Source organism: Mauremys mutica, chromosome 11 (assembly GCF_020497125.1).
Source record: "Mauremys mutica isolate MM-2020 ecotype Southern chromosome 11, ASM2049712v1, whole genome shotgun sequence".
In the NCBI taxonomy this organism is placed as follows: domain Eukaryota; kingdom Metazoa; phylum Chordata; order Testudines; family Geoemydidae; genus Mauremys; species Mauremys mutica.
Window position 1 is genome coordinate 53469874 of NC_059082.1, and position 22694 is coordinate 53492567.

Sequence of the window (22694 nt, forward strand, 5' to 3'; positions counted from 1 at the left end):
TAGTTCGACCCCCTCCCCTCCCCCCAGTGTAGACCAGGCCTTAGAGGAGGCCATGTGAGTATCTGTCTTAGGAGCAGAAATGCCAGTGGAATCCGGTCCGAGATCCTGGTCGCACTCAGCTGAGTCTGAATCTAGAAGTGTGTTCTGATCCTAAAGACGTTCTGGCATAGTTTGATCTGATTTATGCTTCCCAGCCCCCAGTGCCGAAGATGAGGCATCTTCACATATCCTGTCAATCTCACAATCCCATTCACAGAAGCTCAGAACTGTTAACATGAAGGGATTGACTCCTTCCAGCTGCTGCCTCAGGTTCTGTGTTGAATTTTTGAGGCAGGCCTACAGAGTCTTCAAAAAACTGATGTCACTTGGTAGCTGGGCCCTTTAAAGGGAGCTGGACTCAACCCCACCTGTGACACAATTTGCTTGCCTCTCCAGGTAGAGAAAATGGGTAATGCCAGGTGACAGGCCTTTTGGGGAAGAGGTAAGAAAAGGCCTATGGAAGAGTCCTCTTCCCCCCCCCCCCACCCCCCGCACCTCTCTCCCCTCAAAAAAGAAAAAAGGTGGGGGGAGACAGGCCTCTCCAGAGGATGATGGGAAACTGGACATAGGAGGGCTGGAAGAAGATCCTCCAAATCTAAGTCACCCAAATGCTCCTCTCTAGAGGAGTGGGCTTACCTAGTTTCCCACATGACTGAGGCACTCAAACTTACAGTAATGGAGCGTGAGACCCCCATGATATTCCTCCTCCAGAGATGGCTCCCTTTCAGTTCACCTTTCTATCATAAAGATAGTCAAGATAGATTGTGCTGATCTACATGCTTCTGCAACAATCCCAAGGTCATTTAGGCAGCTGTACAAGCTGGAATTCTCCTTCTATAAGATCTGTGACTTTCAACTGAAAATGGGCCAAACCATTTCTTCTCACAGCTTGCCCTCAAATCCGGTGTCTCCCTTAAGAATCCATTTGAAAGGAAAGTGAAGAACTCTGTCAGATACATCTAGAAGCTAGGTTGCCCAGATTTATAGCACAGTTGACATCTTTACGTTGGTTCTAACCCAAGAAATGGGCCAGTAGATTTTTTTTTTTTGAGTTCTAATATGCTTTTCTGCTTTAAGATTCTCTCTCCTCTCCATTGACTGCACATGCATTAGGCAGCTGGTTTGGTCTTGAACCTAAAATCAGTACTTCAAGGCAAGAGAGTCTCATTGTGTAGGACTGAAACTTGTTTCTCTAGTTTGGCTCTTCAGATGATAGGAAAGCCCAAGTTTATTTAAACTAAAATGTGTGTGTGTTTGTGTGTGTATATGTGTGTGTATATATATATATATATATAATAATATTATATATATAATAATATTTCATTTACTTGCATGAAAGATACCTTCTATTCCTGTATCAATCTCATTTGGACTTTTTTCTCTTACCTCCTTAATCCCCCACTCCACCTCCCTTTTTTATTTTTTATTTTTTATTTTTTTTTAGCCCTTCTTGGGTCTCCAGCTGGTGGAATCCAGAATTCTATTGGCTCTGTTGGAACAGGCCAACAGACTACTCCTTCATTAAGTAATCCTAATCCGATTGACCCCAGCTCCATGCAGCGAGCCTATGCTGCTCTTGGACTGCCATATGGCAACCAGCCACAGACACAGTTGCAGCCGCAGGTACAAGGCCAACAACCAGCACAGCCTCAAGCTCACCAGCAAATGAGGACCATAAATCCATTAGGTAGGTGAAGAAAATAGCAGTAGAAATGTGTTCTGTAATAATAAACTTAATTGCAGCCTAATCCAGAAAATGAGGAAAGTTCAGGCATACCGATATGATTGCATGTAGATAACGACTTTTTTGTTTAGATTGAGTAATGAAACAAAGTTTTATCTTTAAGCATACGTTTGTTCAATCTGTTAGAAAAGTAGGAAGTTCAGTTTATGCCAGATATAGCTAATGATAGCTACTTTCAGAAAAGTATGATTAGCAGTTAAACATATCACAGATTTTGTTGTTGCTTATAGTGCTGTTTGTATTTAGGCATAATTCCTTATGGATTTTATCTTGTTTAATAAAGCATGTAAATCACTCATATTAAGATTGTTCCGCTTCAGCAGATACTGGATAGACTGAGTCAATATGATGGATAAATTGTCAGCACTCTTATGTTCTCTCTTGTGGTTATGTAAGCTCATCTCAGATCTCATGACTTTAGAATTTTAACTGTCAGTTTTATAATGAAAACAGGTGTTCCAAAAATTATAGTATTTCTAATTTCCGTCGATGAGTAGTTTATTTCAGGAAACGCTACAAGAATTAGATGTTCATGCACACATGTTTACCCGATATAACCAAAAAAAAAAAGTTTTTCTCATTTCTGAACCAAGATCAAAATGCCATTTATTATCAAAATTCTGAAGTAATACCTAAGGAACCTTCTATACCAGTTTTGTTTCATTTTTTCCCAAAGGAGCTAACCAGATGAACCTTTCTGCAGGAGGGATAACAACAGACCAGCAAGCTAGTTTAATCTCAGAAACTGCTCTTCCAACATCCCTGGGGACAACGAAGTAATGCACGCATTTTATATTCTTGCTATTTTAAAGATTTGTTTGCATGGAGTGTAAGTTTTTAAATGAAGAATATGCATTGTGCAATATGATTTTTATCGTCGTATCTTCTGTTGTAACAATTAATGCTGCTCTTTGGCCACATGCTCTCCCACCCCCATTGCCATTTCAAACCTGCACACCTCCTAGCACAATTTTTCTTCAAACTTTTGACTTGAAAATGCATTTCCAAAAGTAGAATATTTTATTCTTTTATGTACTTGTTCTGTATACTTAACAACTATGATTCTGTATCTCATAGATTCCCTGTCCTTTCATCTTTGTTCCAATATCTCACAACACCTAAACAGTTTTAAAAGAATTAAATTAATGAGCCTCTTGACAATGGCAAGTAGCATCAATGAAACCTCTGAAGTGGTGGTAGTTTCCTTTTCTGCCCTCAAATTCCATGATTTCATTGCTTTTTATATTGCAGTTGATGGCTTCACAGTTTCATTTTAAAATCTTTGTAACTGTGGCTGTCAGTGAAGAAAACTGTTTTAAAAATAATTCTTCTATTTCATATATGAAATGGGCAGTTGTGTTCCACACTAGAACATTCCCTTGTTTGTCTTCCATTTCAGTCCGCTAATGAATGATGGCACAAATTCTGGCAGTGTTGGAAACCTCAGCTCATTGCCAACAGCTGCACCTCCTTCCAGTACGGGGGTAAGGAAAGCATGGCATGAACATGTCACTCAAGACCTACGCAATCACTTAGTCCATAAACTGTAAGTATTTATCATGATGGGAGACTTTTTCCTAAATATTTACATTCCTTGATTAGTGACTTGCTGTATGGAAGTGTCTGAGTTGGGAAATTGTGGGAACCACATGAGTGGATTTTGATGTTACCAATTGAAATATCACTAATTAATGAAGTTTGATGTATTCGTCAAACCAGCAAAGAGTCCTGTGGCACCTTATAGACTAACAGACGTTTTGGAGCATGAGCTTTCGTGGGTGAATATCCACTTAGTCGGATGCATGTAGTGGAAATTTCTAGGGGCAGGTATATATATGCAAGAAGCAGGCTAGAGATAACGAGATTCACCCACGAAAGCTCATGCTCCAAAACATCTGTTAGTCTATAAGGTGCCACATGACTCTTTGCTGCTTTTCCAGATCCAGACTAACACGGCTACCCCTCTGATACTCATAAAACCAGTGGCTCAAGAGATTGGTAATGGAATTATTATAGCAAGTGAAAAGTGAGCACCTGATAGTTGAAGGCCTACATGATTTTGTGGTCTGGGTTCTGTTCGTGTTGGAGAAATGTACACACCATAAAAACCACCATCATAGTTTGCACTGTTGGGTGCCCTGCAGGAAATCTCAGCAGATGGCCCTTAGAGATTGAGCTACCTTCTTAACCCTATTATCTCTCCAGCTCAGGTTTCAGGTTCTGAGGACAGTGCTAGCAAATATCCATTGCCTCTGCCCTTGCTGTATCTGTTTTGTAAATAAAGGACTTCATTCACTTGCATTGACAGTCTAAATGCATTTCACCATTACTAAATTCACTTAAATAATTGTGGGGGAGTGGCTGGACAGTGTCTCTCTCTCTCTCTCTCTAATAGTGTTAATGTATGTTGTGTATACAAAGTTTAACAATTGTAAAGAATTATAAATGTACATTTAAAGAGATGGGTTTTATGTTTTTTTCCCTGTAGTGTCCAAGCCATCTTTCCCACTCCTGACCCAGCAGCACTGAAGGATCGCCGCATGGAGAACTTGGTGGCTTATGCCAGGAAAGTGGAAGGGGATATGTATGAATCTGCTAACAGTAGGGTATGTTACCTCATTGCAGACATTCACTACACTTTAGTGAATTGTTCATATTTTAAATCTGACATGTACAATGAAACCTGCTAAAAACCTTTCTTTTCATTTCACTACACGGCAGAAAATCTCCCAATGCTTTCAGTGTATATTACCTTGTTTTATAGCAGAAAACCTAACAAGCTCAACTGCATAGGTGGTTTTTGCAGTCCCAATTATCATACCCCATTCATCCACCAAACCAGGTCATTATTGGGAGGATCTTCCTATCTGCAGAGAGGAAGCAGGCCCTCTAAATCAGGGTTTCTCAACCTATGGGTGAAGACCCAAAATTAGGTTGCCAGAATGTTTCAAGGGGTCACATGACAGCTCCTGTGGCTCCTATCCCACAGGGCTGGCTATGCTCACTTCCCTGTGCTGAGCTTTGCAACCTCTGGGGTCCCAGCACCACTCAGATTTGGCCCAGCCATCATGATGATGGGGGTCCAGGTAGGCCAAATTTGAATGAGTGGCGCTGCAACCCCATGAGCCAGGTGACAACTCCACCAACAAAAGTTTGGTCCAGTTAGGGGCAGGGCCAAACCTGAGCAGCACTGCAACCCTGAAGGTTGCAACACCTAAAGTGGAGAGCCAAGCCCAGCCAGACACACAGCATAGGAGCTGCCACTTTGTGGGGTGAGTTCTGGGCAGGATTCAACCCCCCCCAGAGGGCAGGATCTGACTGAAACCACCCCAAGGCATGGTCATAATCAGGGCGAGGTGAGTGGGACAGCAAAGACCTGGGGTGACTTAGGCCAGCCCCATACTGCAGGTCTTGGGGAGGAAGTGCTACCTCCACCCCCTGACTCATCTCAGTGAGCCACCAAGTCTCTCTGGGTTGTACGGGGTGCAACCAAAAAATTGGGGTAGTGTGACCCCACCACCACCACATTCCCCCTCTGATACGGGGCACAGCTATGCTTACTTGCCCCAGGCGTTAAAATGTTCAGTTACTGGCTCTGCCCCAGGGCGTCCACCCCCAGACTATTTACTAGGTTGCAACAGGCCATAAACATTTACAAATGGGTTCTGAACCCAAAAAGATTGAGAACCAGTGCTCTAAATAAATGTAAGTGCATAGAAACTTCCTGTATATCTCAAAGTAGTGCTAAAATGTCCCAGTATTCTCTTTCAAGAATTGTGGAAATGAATCCTCGCTCTTTGGATGTCTCCCTCTAGCAAATTAGTTCAGAAGCTTCCACAAGCCATATGTGCTGGGATCACTCCCCCTACTTTAATTTTTGGGGGTAGGCCCAACTGCACTTCAGTTTCTTGGGACTGCTTGAACATGCATTGGGCTTGGAGTGCGCAGCTCAGCATCCTTGATGGTTCCCTGGCTGGCTTTGTCCTTCCTTTTCCCTTTCGTTTTGACCTCTCTTATTTGTAAATAATAATTTTTAAGGGCTTTTCTCTGTCCATGCCATTGAAGACATCGTTCTGCTGGATCCTAGCCCTGTTACGCTGCTTACCCTTCCCCTGTTTGCAGCCTTGTTAGGATTTCTGAGGGAGCATTGACTCAACCACCATCATGGCTGAGGTGGCTAAGAAAACTATCTTTAATCTGTGTGCTTCATAAGATGCTGTGACATCAGTTACCAATACTTATCTGTGGTGCCTGGAAGAAGGTCATAACAAGGACTGGTGTTCAGTCTTCCTCACTTTCTCTGAACCCATAAAAATCTGGATAGTTTTTAGAGGTGGGGGAACTCAAAATCTGATCGACCTGAAGTACTGAGCATCTGGTTTCAATGTTGGGCATGGGGTGAAAGCCACTTATTCAAGCCTGCCAGAGCAGTATAAATGTGTCCAGCAATGGCAGCCTTCAATGAGAAATCTTACCAGACTGGGATCCCTAAGCCTATGCCTAAGGAGAAAGATGCTAAACAGCTGGTTCTCCTGGGACATGACCCACGTTGTTGTTGTTGCTGCTGCAGCTGCTGCTGCTTTTTCTCAGCCGCACTCCAGATGAGGATTGCCAGCTTCCAGGCAGTAATAGCAAAGTATGGGCTCCCTATCTGGGATGAAAAAATGAACTTCTTGGATCAGCTCTCTGAAGTGTAGAAGTGTCAGGACAAATGACCTGCAGCTAGCCTGGTTACCTGTTACCAGCCAGTTTAGGTGCCACTGGGTCCCACTTGAGCTACCTGATTGGCCAAACCAGCCCAGTTGGCCAAGGGCATCAACAGACGTGCTTTTAAGACCACCAGCAGCAGAAGGGCATTGGCTGCTCAAAGCATTGCCCACAGCTTCAATAGCTCTTGTGCCTGCTTGTTCCCAGCCTTGCCTCGCTCCAGGTATACTCTACTCGGACATCTGATGGGCTCTGACCCTTGGTTCTGTTGCCTGGGCTCTGACTCCAGCTGTGACTTTGGGCTCCAATTCCAGACTACCAACTCGTGCTCTAACCACTAGGCATAGCTGCCCACGTCCTAGTTACTGACAAGATGCAATGCAAGTCTTGTGACAGATGGTGTCCAGACACACACTGTGGACATCCATCTAATGCTTCTGCCAGATCCGTGCAATGGCAGGGTTCTGATGCTCTTCTTAGCTAAAGAGCCACTGGTCAGACACAAATGGAAGACTTTCCATTTGAGAATCCTGATGTCTTTTAGTATAGAGGCAGAAAATGAAGGATTCCCAGGCAAACCTCAGATCGCTTGGTCTCTACACTCTGTCAATAAGACAGAAATCCACTAATTTCTTTCCAACCTTTGGGCCAGATGTTGACTCAGAGGCACTCTTTTTTTTTTTCAGGTGGTGGTCCAAGCATTCTTACGAGAGGTTCCATTGGGGAATTCATCTGCTGCATTTAGTTCCAGTAAAAAAAAAATTAAAAGGGACTCTGTATAGTCCTTCTTGTGAATTTTTACCTTTCTCCTCTGAGGACCATCAATTCCACTCTGTGACAACAGAAGTAGAATAATGTGATGGGTCCTAAGATCAGATCATGCCATCCTATTCCACTCTGGCATTACACACCCATCTTCTCTGCCACACATTCTTTTTCAGGAATTATCATGAAAGTGCTATGGGAACCATAGAGTGGGTCCCTCACTCATACGGGGGAAACGGGCTCTACACCAGTTACTTTCTGATACCCAAAAGAGCAAAATGATTGTACCTCCCATAACGGATCTGAGGTAAAATATTGCAAAAGCTGAAGTTCCATGTGTTGTCATTAGTCTCTATTGTACCTTTAAGTCCATAGGATTGGTTTGCAGTTCTCTACTTGAAGGATGCCCACTTCCCCTTCTCTATCCATCCAGCTCCTGGGAAGAATCTACAGATTTAGAGGCAAGGAGGATTTGGGGAACCACTACCACTACCCACAACAGTATTGTTTGAGTTACTTTGATTTCTGTAGAAAGCCACAAGTCTCTGCCTATGGTGGCTGTTTTCTTCAGACATTTAAGACTACCCTTATTTAGATGCTTGGCTTATGAAAAAAGTTTTTGCCTATTCAGAAAGTCCTCCAGTCCCTGTGTCTTTTCAGACTATAAGATTTATAAGATTTCAACCCACAAGAGACAGAGTTAATTGGAACCCCGAGAGAATCCTTGAAAGTTTTCTCTCCAGAGGACAGATTCCATACCATGAGTATTATCTGAGATCACAGTGTTGGCAAAGCATATAATTCTTCCTTGTGGCAGTTGGGCGCATGGCTTTTTGCATCTAGGTGATATTTTATGTCAGTCTGTGTCTGAGATCTGTGCAGGGCTATCTGCAAAAAATATCATCCCTATCTTGACATATGGATAGCTCAAGAGGAATCAAGACTTGGTGCTGTGGTGGACTATGGAGGAATATCCTTGTCAGGGAGTTTCCTTGTCACCTCCTTTGCAAACTGATGCAACCCTCCTCTTCTCCCCCCCCCCCCCCCCCAAATACACTCTGTACCCAAACTGTGTCTGGGAAAGGAGAAGCTGCCAGGACAGAGCCAGACTGAGACTCAAGATGGCGGGCATAAGTTCAGAAGCAGTTTAAACATACTTTCTGATATGGATGTGATCGCGCTATGCATTTTACAATGACTCTGAGCATTCTTTTCACTCTGCTGGCTGACTTGACTGCTCAAGTTCCTTCCTTCAGTCATTTCCTTTCATCCTCCCTTCACGTACCTTTCATGTTCTTTCCCCTTTTCCTTTGTTTCTCTTTCTAGCTAATCCCCTTCTGCCATCTCTTCTCACATGTTCTTTCATTATATATAAAAAAATAAGCAAAAATACACCCAAAATTTTAAAATATACAAAATAAACAGGGCTGTCAAGTGATTAAAAAAAGTAATCACGATTAATCATGTGATAAAAAAAGTTTATCACGCTATTAATAATAGAATACCATTTATTTAAATATTTTTGATGTTTTCTACATTTTCAAATATATTGATTTAATTACAACACAATACAAAGTGTACATTTATTTGTATTAAATGTTTGCACTGTAAAAAACAAAAGAAATAGTATTTTTTCAATTCACCTAATACAAGTACTGTAGTGCAATATCTTTATCGTGAAAGTTGAACTTACTAATGTAGAATTATGTATGAAAAAACCCTGCATTCAAAAATAAAACCGTATAAAACTTTAGCGCCTACAAGTCCATTCAGTCCTACTTCTTGTTCAGCCAATTGGTAAGACAAACAAGTTTGTTTACATTTATGGGAGATAATACTGCCCACTTCTTATTTACAATGTCACCTGAAAGTGAGAACAGGCGTTTGCCTGGCACTATTGTAGCTGGAGTCGCAAGGTATCTACATGTCAGATGCATTAAAGATTCATATGTCCCCTGATGCTTCAACCACCATTCCAGAGGACATGCATCCATGCTGATGACGGATTCTGCTCAAAATGATCCAAAGCAGTGCGGACCGACGCATGTTCATTTTCATCATCTGAGTCAGATGCCACCAGCAGAAGGTTGATTTTCTTTTTTGGTATTTTGGGTTCTGTAGTTTCTGCATCAGAGTGTTGCTCTTTTAAGACTTCTGAAAACATGCTCCACACCTCATCCCTCTCAGATTTTGGAAGGCACTTCAGATTCTTAAATCTTGGGTGGAGTGCTGTAGCTATCTTAAAAATTTCACATTGGTATCTTCTTCGCGTTTTATCAAATTTGCGGTGAAAGTGTTCTTAAAGTGAACATGTGCTGGGTCATCATCCGAGACTGCTATAACATGAAATATATGGCAGAATGTGGTTAAAACAGAGCAGGAGACATACAATTCTCCACCAAGGAGTTCAGTCACAAATTTAATTAACGTGTTATTTTTTAACAAGCATCAGCATGGAAGCGTGTCTTCTGGAACGATGGCCGAAACATGAAGAGGCATATGAATATTTAGCATATCTGGCATGTAAATATCTGGCGACGCCAGCTACAGCAGTGCCATGCAAACACCTGTTCTCACTTTCAGGTGACATTGTAATTAAGAAGTGTGGGCAGCATTATCTCCCGTAAATGTAAACAAACTTGTTTCTCTTAGTGATTGGCCAAACAAGAAGTAGGACTGAGTAGACTTATAGGCTCTAAAGTTTTACATTGTTTTGGTTTTGAGTGCAGTTATGTAACCAAAAAAATACATTTGTAAGTTGCACTTTCGTGATAAAGACATTGCACTACAGTACTTGTATGAGGTGAATTAAAAATACTGTTTCTTTTACCATTTTTACAGTGCAGATATTTGTAATAAAAAATAATATAAAGTGAGCACTGTACACTTTGTATTCTGTGTTGTAATTGAAATATATTTTAAAATGTAGAAAAACATCAAAAATATTTAAATAATTTCAATTTGTATTCTGTTTAACAGTGCGATTAATCACAATTTTTTTTAACCACGATTAATTTTTTTGAGTTCATCACACAAGTTAACTGCAATTTAATCCACAGCCCTAAAAAAAAAAAATCATGAAACTAATATAGATATCTGCAAACCAATACTCTGTTCACTCTGCTTGTGTGTTATATCCCTTTCTCCCACCCTTTTTGTCTTCTCTATTTAGAACATAAGCTCTTTCATGTAAGAGTGATCTTACTCGTTACTGTGACTAGAACAGGGGGGCCCCAGTCACTGCTTCTTGAATACCAATAATATCGGTAGTAATATTCAGACATCTTTTGAATGGGCTGGCATGTCCATCTTGGTAACGACACTCTTCAAGGCTTGTGGGCTCCATAGGGCATGATGATACACATCAAATGAGTCTAAGAATTATTCATCTAGCCTATGAGGCTTTCTCCATGTCACCAGTTCCAAATTATTTATTCATTAATTGTGTTGTTAATGTAAAAAAAAAAAAAAACATCAGAAAGATGGTCTTTTCCCTGAAAAGCTTACTCTTTATTAAACCTGCCTATGACACAATGCTGTATTACACTAACCAGCATGGAGGATGTATGGCTCATCAGCCTTGACAAGAAGCTGCGTTGATTTTGAAGTGGAGTATTCACCACCAAATTCTACTATGGCACTCTATCTGCCAGGAGAGGACAATGAGTCAGCAGACTTTGAGCTGAATGTACACTCGGCAGCCCTAATAGGCTCTCAGGGATTCATTCCTACGTTCTTTTTTGTGTAAAAGGGCATACCCCAATTAGATAGTTTTATCATCAATGAAAATGCCTCATGTCTGGTTCTGTTCCAGGGTGGGCAGGATCCATCATCTCTGAATAACACTTTTCTCCTGGATTGGAGTCCAGAATATTTTTTAAAAGTAGCAGAGAGTCCTGTGGCACCTTATAGACTAACAGAAGTTTTGGAGCATGAACTTTGTGGGTGAATACCCACTTCGTCGGATGCATGACTAACAGATCCAGACTAACACGGCTATGCCTCTGATACAGAATATTTTTGTGAATTCTCTCCATTCTCAGTAATTTTGAAGGCCATCTGGAAAGTCAGAACAGGGCCAACATGCTATTAAATGGCCCCAGCTTGGGCACTGGCAATTTCAGTTCCCGAGTGTCCTGGAACTGATGTCAGAACCAGAAAACTTGCTTCACAGTTTACCAGACTTCTCTTCTGTGAATCAGGGCAGAATTTTGCACCTGGATTAGAAAACTTTCAGTCTCATCAACTAGCTTCTGGGTTGCTGGGGCACAGAAGATTCTGTTGGAAGCGAGGAATCTTTGATCAGGGAAACCTTCTTGATGAAATGGAAGAGATTCTCTAAGGCATCACAGAGGAGCATAGACTCAAGACAGTCATCCACACCTTTTAATTTTGGATAATCTCCATCAAACAGCCATATTGCCATTTCAGTTGGTACAAGATGGGCCTTTGAATAACACTGCAATTTATGGCAAAAATGAAATCTGTTTTAGATGAATCATAAGAGTCCTTCCATCTTTTTGCCTGAGGGTTCTTCTCTATTCCCTAGAAAGGTGCAGGGCATTAGTTTTGTTTTCACAGAACACAGGCAGTTCTGCAAGTTAGATTCAATCATTCTTAATACTAAGCAACAAAAAAAAAAGGAAATGGAACCTCTGAAGTGCAGTATTTGACACTAGGTGAGAGCAATCATATCATAAGCATACAAAAAATCCAAAAAACTCTCCAGGAACTATGAGCACTATGTTCCTTGCAGTCTATGCAGCTGTCATGCATCTGTGAACACAAAATCATCTAATGTTACAAGCAGAGTAGCAATATGTTCATTTGTTGACCCTTAACAAAGTGGATGCTTCCTCATCTGCAGATGCAGTGTTTGGTTGCCTGATCCCCTAGATTGCTGTTCTCACTAATTCTTCAAATTCTCTCCCTTCCCATGTGTCTCTGATGCTTCCCAGTAGTGACTCTGGATTGGTAGATTAGTTGCGTGTATGAAAAAGACAGTTTTTTATTCTTTTCTTATAACATGATCTTTTCATAACAGACTAAGATACCAGTTTAGAACATCTGCCTTTCTTCTGCAGATCTTTGCAGATGAGCAGCTCTTATCTTTAGTGACTGTGGATAGGTGTGTTATGAAAATACCAACTTTTAAATAAGGATAAAAAATTCCCACTGGAAAGTAAATTGTATCTTCATATTGCTTTCTCTGCCAGAAAGTGGCAGGCATCCTACAACAGTCCTGTTCATAAAAACCTATACATAATGATTTACAAAGGCCTATTCTTTGGAAGACAGACAAGATGGACAGTCAGTCTGTAAACTAAACTTCCCTTGTGTTTTTTTCCAAAAGCTTCACTGTTACTCTCCACTTAAGAATTACAAGGAATCTCATCTCCATGTAATATTTGTGACAAGAAATGTAATTCTTGTTCAAATAGGCAGCTCTTTATCTGCAAGAGAATGTAAATGATACACTATTCAGGTGAATTAGTTTTACGGTGTATTTTTGTATTTTTTTGTAATAATACTGAATATTATCTTTCTCCTTCATAGGATGAATACTATCATTTATTAGCAGAGAAAATCTATAAGATACAAAAGGAACTAGAAGAGAAACGGAGGTCTCGTTTACATAAACAAGGGATCTTGGGTAACCAGCCAGCCTTACAGACCCCAGGGGCTCAGCCACCTGGTATCCCACAGGTGGCTGCTGCCATGGGCCAGGCACAGCCCGTGAGACCTCCCAGTAAGTACTTGCATATGGATTAGATGAGATGGGGCAGGGGAGATGGAAGAAGAGTGGGAGAGTTTTTTACATTTTGTTTATTGAATTTAACTATTTCTGCTGTGCAGTGTCAAGGTTGGCTGAAGTGTCATTGTGCTTTTATACTATTTCTGAATTTAAAAGAAAACAAGAAATTTTTTTTCTTTGACTGTTCTTTTGATTCTGTTACAGACGGGCCTATGTCCATGCCAAATGTGCCTATGAGTCGTATGCAGGTCTCTCAAGGTATTTAACTTTTTTCCTTCAGTACATTGCTTTGTTGATTCAAAACATAGCTTTTCTAGGTTGCTTTTCTTCTGTGTTTTCCTTTCATATTGTTTATAACTTTAGGGGGAAGCGTGTGTGTGTGTGTGAGAGAGAGAGAGACTCGCTCCCCTTTCCTTCTTTTATTATTCGTATTCACCATAACAAAGTGTAATACTTTCTGGAGTGACTCACGACCATGAGTGTCAACTTCAGGGCAGACTTTCAAGAAGCAGGATGAAAACCCCAAACTGGTTGTATAATTAGATTTCACCAGACCAGTAACAATTGTGAACTCCTAACACACTGTAGCAGTCTGACCATGGAGTCATTGATAGTCTCTTTAGGCATTCCATTTTATCTTGCCACCCAGGCAAGCTTGACTTTTTGATAGATGGTCACTTTACACCAAAAATCACAACAATATTCAGATTATTCACAGTCCCAAAGGACCGGTCACTTATCCCAAGTAAGTTGTATTCAAATCTCAAACCAAAGACAGAGCTTGTAGCCAGCCAGTCCTGTAACAAACAAAAAGGTTTATTAACTAAGAGGACAAATGAATTATTTATAAGGCTAAAGCAGATAAACATACACACAAATGAGGTACAATCTTAAATTCAAAAAGTAATATAAGCTTCGTTAATAAGCAAGCTATTATGTCCTTTAGGGCTAACCCAAGCCTAGCAGCTTGGGGATCTCTTGCTTTATATTTAGGAGTCTCTGCCCCTCAGAGTCCAGATAGCAGGGTCTCCTTAACAGGTATCTTTATTCCCTTCCACTGGTATTCAAGCTGTGTGGGGAAGCAATCAACAGTTTTTTGTCCACAACGGCTCATCTGATGTGTGTAGACCTTCCTTTGTTGGGGAGCAGATAACACCTCTTGTGGTAAACTAGGATTTCACACATGTTAATGCTTCTCCCCTGACTGTGGGGAATTTACAGTCTTAGCAAACACTTTTACAGTAACAAAGCAAATATATAAACATTAACGTGTAACGTGGGATACAGATATAAGTAGGATTAATACATGCAGCATCCTATAGTCATTCCACAGTCTAAACACAAACATGTTATTCAATTCTAATACCTGTTTTAATAATATTAACACACAGGTTTCCAGCTGTGCATTTGTCAGTGTTCAGTGAGTCTTAGGGGCCTTGGCATGAGCTGGCATCTGGTCTGCCAGTATCACACAATTTACCAGGCTTTATCACAGTGGTATCTCAAGGGCTAGCAAGACGTGTCCAATAGTTTCTCCACAACAGGGATAATGTCTGCATAGGGTTTGAGAGTAATTTAGCACCTGTGAGAAAGGAAGGGAATCAGCAGAGTACCCTCACTTAATTTATCTATCAGTGTGAAATGTGCTAAATCATTTTCGTTTTCAGTTCTTCTTTGGCAGATAATCCTGTTAGCCCAGAAAATACTTGTAAACTGGGAATTTTTCTCATTAATTGGTTAATCCCATGCACATTCTAGAGGAATGCAGTAGCCTTGCTCCAGCTGCTTTTTCTTGAAAAGTACTGAAAGTTGAGATGTTTCATCTTCCTAAGTAGTAGTTCAGGTTTTATCTGCTTCATGAATTAATGTTTGTTACGGAATCTAGTAAGCTGAAACCTGTATCGCAACCCTTTGGAGCTATGATGTGGTGCTTTCTGTTCAATGACACATCTAGCATTTTATTTATTTTGGGTAGGAAAAGAAAAGTTCTTTGAACAGGCTCATGTATATCTGTAAATATTATTGAGCCTATGATAAATGTATGCCTGTTACCAATGCATGGTTTGTGGGGTGTGTTTTTGAGGAGGAGAATGGTGGGGAGAGGGAACTGCTACCTTTGTTTTGGTAGTTGCTGGTTGTGGTATTGTTTTGGTTTATACTTTGACTTGTCTTAGGGCAATGTGCTTGCCTTCAGTGTGTCCTTTATATGGCTTACTTTGAGAATTACTTACAGTGAAACCTGAATAAGAGACAACCCTTTTTATGCAACTCCTGTCTTATGTACCCCTCTCCTGCAAATTTTCCTAAAAGTATTGAGTATAGTACTACTTTGCTTTTAAAGAGCATCACCTCCATTTGTTTGCCCCTTGAGTGGTTGTTTAAGACAAGTTTCAATGTTGGTTTTCCCTAAACTTTTCTCCCTGTCCAGCATGTCTTTGTTAGTGACCATTTTGCAGTAAGGAACAATATTGACTTTTTTAATGTGAAGAATGGTTGTTGCTCTTCTGACAGCTTGAGGCAGAATTGTAATCAATTGCATATAATTACACACCTCACTTGCTCTCTGACAGTGTGTGAGAGCAATGCTTTTTACCATAACTGATTTGAATTATGATACTGTAGGCTGGTGACTGTACTAAATGTAAGTGCTTGATGACTTCTTCCTAATGAGCTGTTTTGGGGGTGCATTTTGCAGGAATGAATCAGTTTAACCCCATGTCCCTAGGGAATGTACAGATGCCACAGGCACCCATGGGACCCCGTGCAGCTTCTCCAATGAACCATCCTGTACAAATGAACAACATGAGCTCTGTTCCAGCGGTTTGTATTTGCTTTCCTCAAGTTCTTATTATAGTTTAATTCCACTTAAGAATTTCCTTAGTTTTTATAACAAAGATGCTCTGAGAAAAGCCATATTCATCCTAGTGTGGAAAATTCATGTGTCTGCTAGTCATAGAATCATAGAATGTCAGGGTTGGAAGGGACCTCAGGAGGTCATCTAGTCCAACCCCCTGCTCAAAGCAGGACCAATCCCCAGACAGGTTTTTGTCCCAGATCCCTAAATGGCCCCCTCCAAAGATTGAACTCACAACTCTAGGTTTAGCAGGCCAATGCTCAAACCACTGAGCTATTTCCCCCCCCCCCCCCCCAGTCCATTTGAATTTCACACTAATTAGCTTCAGGGGAATTTCTTTCATCTTTGCTATCCTACAGTTCTTGTTTATTTTCAGCGTTTAAATTTGACATATAGAACATAAATACTTAAGATGGGAGGAGGATTTCAGTGGTATAACAGTAACTGGTGTTTTCTGGGAGAAAGAAGCTTGGTACTTCGAAGTACTATAGCCATCCAGTGTATAAATCCCTGGTACCACTTAAAACCTTGATTTCATTTTTTTCAGAAAATTAAGAGTTCCAACATATTACTCTTCTGTGTTAGCCCAAAGAACAGAATTATAGAATTTAGCGTTCTGAATATAGCTTTAGTATTTTTTCCACTTTGAGTAGCTCGTTAAATGTTGTGAGGCAATGCTGACATCAAACATGTGTACAAAACTCCCTTTGATTTATGAGGTCAGTATTTTTTTTTCTCAGACCTTATGGCTAATTATCTAGTTTATTTTTCCTTTATGGCTATCCAATTAATTTCTTTCTACACAACTAATTTATTTAATAACTGATATTTTTGTTTTTAAATACTAGATGGCAATGTCTCCTTCCCGAATGCCTCAGCCACAAAACATGATGGGAGCACATTCCAGTACTATGATGGGTCAGGCTCCTACCCAAAACCAGTTCCTCCCTCAGAATCAGTTCCCATCATCAAGTGGGGCTCTGAATGTGAACAGTGTAGGCATGGGTCAATCGACAACCCAGACCGGAGTTTCACAGGTAGAATTCATTTTCTGAAGTATGGATTATCTTAGTCTAATTTAATGGGCAGCCACGCTCAGCCCCCAACAACAGAAGTTAATTTATGGTGTATGATTGTGCTATTTTCAGTGTTCACCCCATTGTATTTGAGTCATCCATATGCTCCTATTGTTTTTCTTTGTATGCAGACATTAGTAGCTATTATTTTAAATTATGGACTGCAAAAAAGTATGTAATCAAAGCAGCCCTCTTAGAATTACTTTTTAAATTAGTTACATCTGAATGGGAAACTGTTGTCTATCACCAGTTGTCTTCCATGTTAAGAAGTTCAGCCAAATTATTTGTTTAGTAGCTGAACACTTCTGCATGTGGCTTTTTAAAAAATAAAAACATCTGCCCTCCTGGAGAAAGTCTTGAATCCTCCATGATGGATAGAAAAACAGTATCCCTCAAAAAGATATTTATAAGGTAATATAAAAGTATTTTAACAATTTGACATTTTACTACCTATAATTCATTCATATTTCTTTAGATTGTTTTATTTAGATTTATACAAATACTTAAAAATACTTGTATGAAGATTTTAAATAGAAATCAGATGAAGGCATATTAGCACGGTCTAATCTCCCTGATTCTCCCTCCACCCATTCTAGTTTGTCTGATGCAGCATTTAGTAAAATATGTAATCTTAAAACATATGCATATGCACCATGTCATTTATATTGTACTATTTCAATTTTATAATGTTGCTGGACTTTGAAATGTGGATCCACAATCTTTTTGAATATCCAAAATAGTCAAGTCAGGGTAAAAACAGTTACATTTTCAGGTGTATTGTGTATAGTAAACACAAGGGATACAGTTCTGAGATGCCCTCCTGACCAATGTCGCTCAGCAGGTGCAGCCTAGGTTGTGGGGAGCTTTAAACCACTTTGTGTCCTCTGAATCCTTGCCCCTACCCAGCCCATGGCACAACTTAGCTCTTGAATGGCTGCCTATGGGGAGTGCTATCTGGGTTCCATCTCCTTTATGCTAGTAGAACAATATAAAAGGAACAAAAGCTATTGAAAATCATTGGTGATTTTATGTGGTCAGAACCTGTGCATTTGAGATAGCAGCCCTGTGTTTATTGTAAATAAATAAAATATTAAAAATGTATGGTGATCTAAACTGCTACTCTTGTAAGGCATTTAATGCTCTTATAATGTCCAAGTAAATATGACTCAGTTTTGGAGCAGCATGGATACATTAAGAACTCTCTTTTTATAGCAGGGACAGGTTCCCAGTGCTGCTATTCCAAACTCCATGAATATGCTAGGACCACAGAATGGTCAGCTATCATGTCCACCAGCGACCCAGCCACCTCTACATCAGACTGCACCTCCTGTATCCAATGCAGCTGGCAAGCCACCTATCCAACACCAAACCCCACCTGGAATGACTCCTCCTCAGCCAGCAGCACCTACTCAGCCATCCACACCAGTCTCATCTTCAGGACAGACTCCTACACCAACACCTGGCTCTGTTCCAAATGCGACACAGACACAGAGTACACCTACGGGACAAACTGCAGCACAGGCTCAAGTTACACCACAACCTCAGACTCCAGTACAACCCCAATCTGTGCCAACCCCACAACCATCTCAGCAACAACCAACATCTGTGCAGGCACAACCTCCTGGCACTCCAGTAAGTATCAGCTAGTTTATTTGGTCCAAATGGAACAGAAACCTAAACATTCAATAATGAACTTTCCCCTGTATAGTACTGTGCCATAGAATTACAGATTGCAGAATCCTTATGCCATAGCAACAGTAGCTTCTGTTTTATCGTGGAAGATATATTTTAGAATAGGTATTTATTTATATATTTTGATCCATATGCAAACAAAATGCATTCATCCAAATGTTCTCAGCAGTCATGTTAGTTGTGATTTCAAATACTAGGATTAAAAATACTACAGAATGTTTCTACAGCTGTGCGTGGGAAGCTTGTACATAATCTGCCTGTGCTATGTTTGGCTCTAGTCAGGATCATTAGTCTTTCACCTTCATGATCATTAAATTCACACACGGTTTTTAAAGATGGGTAGAAAGAGACTGCATGGTAATCAATGTGTACTATTCACCGTACAGTTGCTTTATCAACAGAAGATGCTAATGCATCAGATGATAAACTCATTCCCTGACTTTACCCTGTATAACTCGAGATCTGTGCTCTGGTATCCAGAGTTTGGTTTTAGTGAGTATCTAACCTAGGAGTGGTATTATTTCAGATAATCCTTTTGCGTATAATTTTGTACTATTCCTCTTAGCAAGAAAAATTAATATTTCTATATATTTCCTCAATGTTCTGATTTTTATACCTTTTTACATCAGCTATCCCAGGCAGCAGCTAGTATTGATAACAGGGTGCCCACCCCCAGCTCAGTTGCCAGTGCCGATATCAACTCTCAGCAACTGGGACCTGATGCACAAATGCTAGAAAGCAAACCAGAGGTTAAAAATGAAGAAACTGAGCCAGAGCCTTGTGAAACACAAGTGGAACCTAAGACTGAGGTAAGTGAAATTCCTTCACAGTTAAATAGCGCAATAATATATAGGAGCTAAAATAAGATGAGCGTGAATCAGTGAGCCAAGCTGACAAGAGAAAATATTAGTTAATGGAAAACTCTGATTTTCACTCTGGTGGAAGCCCTGTGTATCATGCTTTATTGTATAACAGGCTACTGACATTCCAAACTGATAGAATTTGTAGTTTGAGACTATATGTGTCGTTTCATCTCATCTTTTCCTTTCTTAAGCTGGAGGAGGATTTACAAGGATCTTGCCAAGTGAAAGAAGAAATAGATGTGGCAGAGCCAAAACAGGAGCCAATGGAGGTAGAAGAAAAGAAACTTGATATCAAGGTAGAACCTAAAGAGGAAGAAGAGAGTGGCACTAATGGCACCACTTCACAATCTACATCACCATCTCAGCCCCGTAAAAAGAGTACGTATATAGAAATGGGAGTCCTTGCTATAATTTTCTTTGGTTTTCTGTCTCCTGCAATCTTTAAGCCAACCAGGAGATCCCTCTGTTTGCACATATGCACTAACACCACAAATGGGGGGCTGAGACAGTGAGTTAATGTGCTAGCCTTTTTCCTCTTGAAAAGCAGTACTCTTATCTTTTCTTGGATCACAAGTGAAAAGTAAGATTTTGATGTCATCCTGATTTCCACTTAACATTACTGTCAATGATAACATCAGTTTGGCTTTTTCACAATAACCAGTCTCTGTGCAGAAGGGCCAAAGCCAGGATAGTTAGGGATTGGTTTCAGTTCAGGACTGAGGTGAATTGTAGAGTGATTACATAGGTAGGTGTTGTATGCATGTATCTGACTTTGGCCAGTGCTATTTCATGAGGACTGAATTCACTTAGAACATTTTCCTACAGAGGTCCTCTAAGTCCTGTGAATTCTTTCCAGGTTCTGTTTTCACTTCATCCCTGCTGTCCAAGACCTCTTGTTGTGGTGACATCCTCCAGCCAGAAGACAATGTGGAAGTAGCTCTCTCCATAACCTCTCCTTGATTTAGCCAGAAGGATTATTGGTGAATCTCGGGATACGCCCCTTTCCCTCCAGAGGCTGTGTGCGCAGCGTCCATATTGTCATTAGCCCTTGTTGGCCTGAGAATTAGGGACTGAACTCAGTTCCTAAATTTAATTTTTTTACAGTTAGACTGGTATACTGGCCCTAAAACTTTAAAAAGGAAAAAGACCCAGTGCAGCTGCCTTGAGAGTGCCATCACTTTAAAAGTATGCTGGCCCAAAGCCTATTCCACAGAAGTTTCCATGATGGTGACCACCAATCTTATCAAGTCAGTCTACAGAATTAGTTTTTGGATATGGTTAGTTTGAACGTAGATTGTTTGTACCTATCTGCTATATTTTCCTCTTTATTTCAAAGGGGAAAAGTAGTATCACAGATTTTAAGAATTACTGTTCCCCTTAGATAAAGCTTTGTGGGTTTTTTTTTTTGGTTTTAAACCTGTATTTGCATGCATCGGGTGTTTGATTTCTAAGGGTATATCTACACTACAAAATTAGGTCGATTTTATAGAAGTCTGTTTTTAGAAGTCGATTTTATACCGTCGATTGCGTATGTCCCCATTACGCGCATTAGGTCAGAGTACATCCTCACTACCGTGGCTAGCATCGATTTACAGAGTGGTGCACTGTGGGTAGCTATCCCACAGTTCCCGCAGTCTCCGCTGCCCATTGGAATTCTGGGTTAAGCTCCCAATGCCTGATGGGGCAAAAATATTGTTGCAGGTGGTTTGGAGTACATGTCATCGGTCGCCCCTTCCTCCGTGAAAGCAACGGCAGACAATCATTTCGCGCCTTTTTTCATGGGTTACCCATGCAGACACCATAACATGGCAAGCATGGAGCCCACTCAGCTCACCGTCCCCGCTGTTGTTGTGGGCAAGTCTACTGTTGGGGATGCTGTGATCCAAGTAGCCAATGCAATCATGGACATTCTGTTATCAAGGGTAGTGACTCTGGGAAATGTGCGGGCCTTTTTAGATTTTAGGTGCATCATATTCCTGTCCTTTGTCGCTGGTGAAGAAATCTTGCAGCCGTACATTCCAGTCCGGTAGGCACTATAACACCCCATAGCACTTCCGTGGTTGACACATGTAACAGCTCCAGGGCTTTTGCTCTTTTGCCTTGGCTGAGGTACCTTGCCCTACCAGGACCTCCAAGCATTCGACACAGAAGCACCTACAGCAGCTGTCATTGCTACACAGCTGCAGCTCCTTGCCTTGGCAGCAGATGGTGCAGTAGGACTGGTACCCGTCCTCATCGTACATGTAGAAGAGCTCCAGGAATCGATCCCTGCAAGTCTGTCAAAGGCCCCCCCTCAAACTGCGGGTGGAATGTGGCTGGGTTTTTTCTCCCACATGATAAACAACTGTCTTCAAGGCTCCTGTTGTTGTTTGTAACTTTGGAAACCATTTGCTCTCTGCTCTGGTCCTCCTCCACCCGCTCCTTGCTGTTGCAGAAGTTAGTCTTTAGCCGCTTGGCCGGGGGTTCTGGGAATGTCTTCTCTGCCCGGCTCCTAGCAATCTCCAGGGCATGGTGTATGGCTTGTCAATAGGAGACCAGCTTATTAAACGTGGAGTGGTTGAAATGCTGCCTAAAAGCCATCAGAGCCACCAGCTTGTCTGCTGAAACCTCGGAGAACTTCCCATCCCCAAACCATTGCACCCAGTGCATTCCGGAGATTGCCTGACGTTTGGACGTGACTCTGTAGGAGACGATGATTGCAGGCCACCAGGAGAAGCCCTGGATCTTCCCTCACACCAGCTCCCCAATTCCAAAATCTTTCCCATCCTGGCATTCCACCACTTCCCCTGCAACTCTGTTCTCCTGCTCCCCAGCGATGAACTCGGGGGATCCATTCTGGTCCTCCTGGGTGCTGCTGGCAAACGTGGTACTGCTGCTCTGGGGAGGTCTCCTCCTAAGTGAGGTCAATCGGGCGCCTGGACAGACATGGCCATCCTCCTCTTAGAGCACCGAATGGGAGCCAGAGACTCCAGGTCATTCTCTTCTTTAAGTTTTGTCTCATGGAGATTCAGTCCTGCCTGGAATATCATGCGAGCTGGAGGCTTCTGCCTCAGGCTGTTCTCCCAGCCGGCAGCACCACATGTTCACACCTACCCCAGCCTACCCCTTGCTCCCATGGCTCATGAAGCCTGGACAGTAGTAAGGAGCAGCTCAACTATAGGCTGAGCAAGTGCAGAATGGTGGTAGAATGTGCCTTTGG

At 41.3% G+C, this 22694-nt stretch overlaps 1 protein-coding gene across 3 annotated transcripts in view; it reads left to right on the top strand.

The window, feature by feature from the left end:
• LOC123343894 (CREB binding protein) overlaps positions 1-22694 on the top strand; it is a 187994-nt gene that overhangs the window by 107186 nt on the left and 58114 nt on the right. Inside the window, exons 6-16 of one of the 3 annotated variants that reach the window (XM_044979412.1) lie at positions 1484-1726; positions 2460-2559; positions 3183-3329; positions 4272-4389; positions 12812-13004; positions 13215-13268; positions 15706-15830; positions 16713-16901; positions 18153-18572; positions 19262-19441; positions 19687-19873. In XM_044979412.1, coding sequence (XP_044835347.1) covers positions 1484-1726; positions 2460-2559; positions 3183-3329; positions 4272-4389; positions 12812-13004; positions 13215-13268; positions 15706-15830; positions 16713-16901; positions 18153-18572; positions 19262-19441; positions 19687-19873 — 1956 coding nt within the window. The remainder of the gene's footprint in view (positions 1-1483; positions 1727-2459; positions 2560-3182; positions 3330-4271; positions 4390-12811; positions 13005-13214; positions 13269-15705; positions 15831-16712; positions 16902-18152; positions 18573-19261; positions 19442-19686; positions 19874-22694) is intronic. The other 2 variants (XM_044979413.1, XM_044979414.1) reach the window with 2 other exon arrangements.